Source organism: Mustela erminea, chromosome 2 (genome assembly GCF_009829155.1).
Source record: "Mustela erminea isolate mMusErm1 chromosome 2, mMusErm1.Pri, whole genome shotgun sequence".
Lineage (NCBI taxonomy): Eukaryota > Metazoa > Chordata > Mammalia > Carnivora > Mustelidae > Mustela > Mustela erminea.
Window position 1 is genome coordinate 75,232,043 of NC_045615.1, and position 6,000 is coordinate 75,238,042.

General features: G+C 35.9%; 1 protein-coding gene across 3 annotated transcripts in view; it reads left to right on the top strand.

Annotated features, from left to right (window-relative positions):
- Window positions 1–4,347, top strand: part of SYNPO2 (synaptopodin 2) — a 177,902-nt gene extending 173,555 nt beyond the window's left edge. For 2 of the 3 annotated variants that reach the window (XM_032333286.1, XM_032333287.1), the window contains exon 5: window positions 820–4,347. In XM_032333286.1, the coding sequence (XP_032189177.1) occupies window positions 820–1,359 (540 nt within the window). In that variant the 3' untranslated portion in view covers window positions 1,360–4,347. The remainder of the gene's footprint in view (window positions 1–819) is intronic. The other variant, XM_032333288.1, reaches the window with a different exon arrangement.
- Window positions 4,348–6,000: the final 1,653 nt, after the last annotated feature.

Consider the following 6,000-nt stretch of genomic DNA (forward strand, 5'->3'; position numbering starts at 1 on the left):
AATACAAGAGCGTTCAATAAATTATGTTTCTGCATACTGACAAACCAAACAGTTCACGTACACGGGGGAGGATTGCAAGGACACAAAATCTCAAAAAAGTAAAGAATGTAATACATATAAAAAGAAGCAAATCTCAAATGAAACAAAGGGCAGGAGTATTTATCTGAGACATGGGCAATGTCCTCTGCTTAGGAAGTGAAGAGCCACATGATCTGCAGTGATTATAAATAGATTTTGAAAAGAAAAAGTCCACCCACTCCATCAGATCAGCAAAATTAAATACATCTAAATAGCTCTTGGATTTATTATTATTTTTTTATTTTTAATATTTTGCTATATTCAGTGGGCCAAAATAAGATAACATGTTGGAAGTCACTTGGGAAAAGTAAAAAGCCCAGTAGCTCATGGTCTGTTTCTGGGGTAGTTGATGTTTTGTTTATTTTGTATCACAAAAACAGGACCTGAATGAGCGTGGGCTGTAGATATGGATATGAATATGTGGAGGGCAGATAAGTGAGGGTGGCTCCCAGTGATAACAGAGTCCTAGCAGCGGTAGTTGTGCCCAAGAGAGATGGTAGTGATTGGAACTATGGGTTCAGAGAGGGAGAGCAATAAGAAAGTCCTAAGTGAGGAGCAAGTCCCAGGCCAGAGCTAACAATACACCAGATAAAGGCAGCCTGTGTTGGCTTTAGCACTAAGTATTTTGGGGGTTTCATTTTTACAGTGCTCAGTAATGTTGCCAAGATCCCTTTGGAATAACAGTCAATCGGCACAACAAAAATGAATGAGATATACTAACATTTTCATTGTTTCTAGCAGATTGGACACTCCCTTTCTCTTCCTGGAAGACCAGCCCCACCCACTATCTCCACAACATCTCCTTGGGTATTCCAGCCTGCTTATAACTACTCTAGCAAACCAAGTGATGAGCTAGAGAAGGCAAACAAGAGACTAACTCCTTGGGAAGCAGCAACGAAGTCTCCTCTGGGTCTAGTGGATGATGCGTTTAAACCCAGAAACATCCAGGAATCCATTGTGGCAAATGTAGTCTCAGCAGCTAGGAGGAAGGTGCTTCCAGGGTGCTCAGAGGATTGGAATGAGAGACTGTCCTATGTTCCTCAGGCCCAGAAGGCCAATGTGAGCTCATTTGCAAGGCAAGAGTATAATGTTGCATCTTTACCTAATAATAATATGTCTACCAACTCCCAGTATGGTTCACAGTTGCCATACGCATATTATAGGCAGCCTTCCAGAAATGATTCTGAAATAATGTCCATGGAAACTAGGTCCGATTACTGTCTTTCAACAGCTGATTACAACTACAACCCACACCCAAGGGGATGGAGACGCCAAACATGAATGTTAGAAAAACTGATCATGTGCCATCTACAATAGTCATTGTTAAAATGTTCCTTTGTAGGGCATTTCACTTTTCCAGTAGATTTTGATTCACTTTTGGTCTTGGCTTATTCTCAGAAGTCATTTATTTGAGTGTGTGTGTGCGCACACGTGACAGATCTCTTTCTTATCTGCTCATGATAGAGAATTTCTTTGAGGAAAAAATTCATTTTCTGCATTGATGTGTTGGCACTTATATCTAATTCATAATCTTAATTCCATTTATTCCATTAATATGAGGTAGTCTGAGCAACTAAACACTGCTCATTTAAAGTGAAATTAAGTATTTTCTTCTAAGTGTCTTAGTCCAGGAAGGAATTAAAGAAATATGATGTGCTAATTGTCATTAGCAATAATAGCAAGGAATAGAACATGGGAGAAGTTTTCCATGAAAGCATGCCATTGAACGATAATTATATAAAAAAGGATTTCCTTGGTGTTATTTTAAGCATTTCTCTGAAACATTATCAAAAATCCAATGAAATTCAGTTTTTTAGAATTGAAAATACAGGTGTTCTCAGAAAGAAAGAAATATTCGGCAGAAAGATAATTATACAATTCAGAAGGACTTTTGAGGCAAATTGTGTAATGTATGGGGAATAGAAAGATTTAGGTATAGAATATATTTTTAATCTATTTAAAGCCAGCAGCCTGAGACAGGAATAGATTCTGGGTTCAGGTATTCTCATTTGTCAAATGAGAAGATCAGATTATTTAATCTCTTATATCCTCAATAGCTCTGATATTCTGAGATTCTTTCATTGGTAGAATGACCTTTGGTGCATTATTCATTTTTGTTGCTCATGATATAAACGCAGGGTTAATTTAGGAGTGGGTTAGGTCATCAGTGTCACTACATGTATAATTAAAGGTCCAAAAGGAATTGTTGGGAGACAGGTTTTGTGCTATGTGTTACATGAAGGGAGGGTTGATGTGGAGAAAAATAAAACTGTTAATGGATTTAAGGAAGTGGTAGATGAATGTGTCTGTTATTATGCAGCTGTAAGTCATGACCATTTATTTAGTTACAGAAAACAAAGCCATCATTAGGATGTTCAAAGGAAGCTGAACAGATGCTTGGTCAATTTCATGACCCATGCCTTGTTAGCACGACCATGAGACAATCATGCTCCTTACTACTGTACCCACAAAGTACTCAGTACAAGAAAATTCAAAGCATTTAACATCATAAATAAGAACTGAGAGCATCTTAAAAAAAACATTTTGAGTATTCAAAACTTTCTTAGATGTTTAATGTGACTCTTTTGCTCTGTTTTACTCTGTAACTCTTGAATTTATCATTATAATGATATCTTTCACAGAATAAAACTTAAAAAAGAAAAAAATTCCAGGGCCTAAATGATCCCTTATCTTGGAAGTAGAAGATCAAAAATGTGAAGAAATCCCAAGAAGTTCTCATTGATGGACCCAACCAGTTACTAATATTTAGTTATAGAGAAAAGAAAAGATAAATACTTCTAAAGTTACATTGTTAAATTCCCTTAAATTTATATACTCTTAATTCTCTCAAATTATAAAATATAAACATTGACTCCAAACACTTTCTATGGAATCTTAAAAAATAATGTCTTGTATATTGATTAGTACGTCAGCAAATTCTCAGGAATCCCCTGCATTAAAGTCTTACGTGCTTCAAACTTTACTATATTGCCTAAATCATTCTAGATGCCAGTATCAAGATAAGGGTGATTTAGCAGGAAAGACTGCCTGACAGGACCAGATCCTATTTTGTGGCTTTCTTTGATAAATGCTAGTAGTGGTTTTCCTTACTCCTAGGATTTAATATACTCCAACTCTAGAAATTGATATATATTAGATTATTCACTAAAACTTTCACTGGACTCAAAATTTAAAATGCAGATATTGTAAACTTAAATATTGTAATAATAAAACAGCCATCTCCTTTGCATTACTAGATCAAAATTATCATTCATGTGAAGTTGTTTGAATTGATTCTAGACATCAAGAGAAAGACAATACATGGCAGGAAAGTTGCACATTTTTCACCCACAAAGAAATGAACATCTCACAGTTTTATTAGAAATTGATGTTCTCAAAAGTCATACATTGCAGATATAATTTGAAAAGCAGGAGTGCCAACGTCAATCATCACAAAACATATTGAGGATATAGAATCTCCAGTTTACTTAAAAATGAGCAAAGTTAGATTGTTTGCATTCAAGCTACTGTTTGAGACAGGAGACTTGTCACGCTGAGATCTGATTTCTATGGGTGAGAATACCTTATATCTGTAAGATAAAATCAGCATTTTTAGAAGGACTGTTGCTTGTAAATATATCCCACATTCGTGAAGACTTTTTTCTACTAGTAGCAATCACATAGGTAGACAGAGTTCCTGTTTCACCGTGGATTAAAAAGCATGCCCTAAAATGTTACAGTATGCCAGTCACAGGGACACTAATTTGTCACCTTTCCTCCATCTTGAGTTTAAATATCACATCATTACATGTGTGTGAAGTGTCCCCTGTTAAAATGATGTAGAGTTGGAATTTTAAGTTTTATAAATGCATGGATTCTAGTCCATTTATTTCTGAATATGTTTCTTTTATGTTTTGGCACCATCACTCACATTGGAAAGGGCCACCTTATTAGGGCTCAAGCATATATATGTATTAATGAATTGGAACTTTGGATAAAAGACTGTATTAGATAGGCTCAGTTATTATAATTAGAGAGGAATTGTAGAAATGTTTGTTTTTTAAGAGAAAGTAGATTTTCACATTTGATTTCTGTTCAAAGTAGAAGTATTTACTCTGGCCACACTTTTCTATTAAAAATGACTATGTTCTCCTGCTAGTTAGGTTGACATTTCTGACTGTGTTTATCCCAAAAGTTTGTATTTGAAAGATGCATATTAAAAACCAAATTTGTATTAGTAATAAAAAGTAACTTGGAAATCAACTTAAAGAGTGTTTTCATTTTTCCTTGTAAAATATTATTTTGAATTTCACCCCAAAGAACTGGGATTTGATATACTCCAAATCCAGAAGTTGATGTATATTATTATATACATTGTATTCTTAAGTATGATATATTAGATTATTAAGCTTATCTATTACATATTTTTGAATTTTAGTTTCTATAATATTAGCTTCCAGACACATCAAAAGAATTTCATGCTGATTGGCAACATTTCAACTGTCACATTTAAAAACTTTAGAAAAAACTAAAAATATGATCATTTTGACATGTAAGTTAAGACGTTTGGGGTCCAAACATAAATTAATATTTTCCTTCATAGTATATTGGAAATTACTCCTAAGCCTAAGAATAACCAGTGGCAATATGACTTGATAACATCTTGGTTGTAATTCTGAAGCTGTTGGGGACTGATTCAAAAATGACTTTGTCTCCTCCTGCATGATATTAAAACTATCAGCTGGAACTCAAGCTCCCTGGTCAGTTGGTATCATATAGTACAGCTTTGTGACACCGGTTTTGTTTTGCTTTGTTTCATAAATTCTGAATAGAATGGTTATTTTTGGTATTCTGAAAAAAATATATATATACATATTTTTTAAAGGGCAAGCACTGGAAACATATTTCAAAAATGAGGACTTTTTTTTTTTTTTTTAAAAGATTTTATTTATTTATTTGACAGAGAGAAATCACAAGTAGATGGAGAGGCAGGCAGAGAGAGAGAGAGAGGGAAGCAGGCTCTCTGCTGAGCAGAGAACCCGACGCGGGACTCGATCCCAGGACTCTGAGATCATGACCTGAGCCGAAGGCAGCGGCTTAACCCACTGAGCCACCCAGGCGCCCCAAAAATGAGGACTTTTTTAAAGATGAAGGTGACCTAAGAGTACTAACACTATACTGTCTTAAGATGCTACTGCCCTGGAAGAATCCCATTTTCTCTGAGGAATTCCTAGTGCTTAGTGACGGTAAATTTCAAAACATACTGAGAAGTAGGTAATATCATTTCCACATGGAGCGGACAGACAGCCCGAGGCAAGGGGAGTTCAATTCCCCGGCTCCTTATTGGGAAGAACACGACAGAGCTGCTTTAAAACTAGCCAGTTTCCTCCGGTCTACTTACTACCAAAAATACTTAGTACAAACTACTCCTTTTTCCTCAGAGGTTCTGGAAAACAACACAATTTGTGACTTCTCGAATTTAATAAGACAGTATTTTCCATGAAGGGGCATTTTGTTATTTACAGCTTTATAAAATGTAACAGTTTATATTTCTAGGAAGGATCTGGCAATCTAGCTATAAAAATCAAGTAATTATAAAAAAAAGGGCCTTTAAAGAGGAAATGGCCTCCAATGAATCTTGCTGTGGTATTCGTTGGGTCCATGGTCCAAGGAACGAGACTGATACAAAGTGAAGGTCAGGCAAAGCTTTATTTCGTGCCAAGCATCGAGAATCAAACCAACTGTTCAGCGCCGTCTCTTGCAAAGAGGCGACCCCTCTCTGCCTTACAGACTAGCTTTTAAGGACAAAGGCCATGTGGTCGGGCCTGGCCATGCACAGGTGGCCAATGAGATTGTAAAACACAGAGAAAGCTGCACAGTCATGCTAGGTCACACATCAGTGGCCAATTGAATTACAATTTA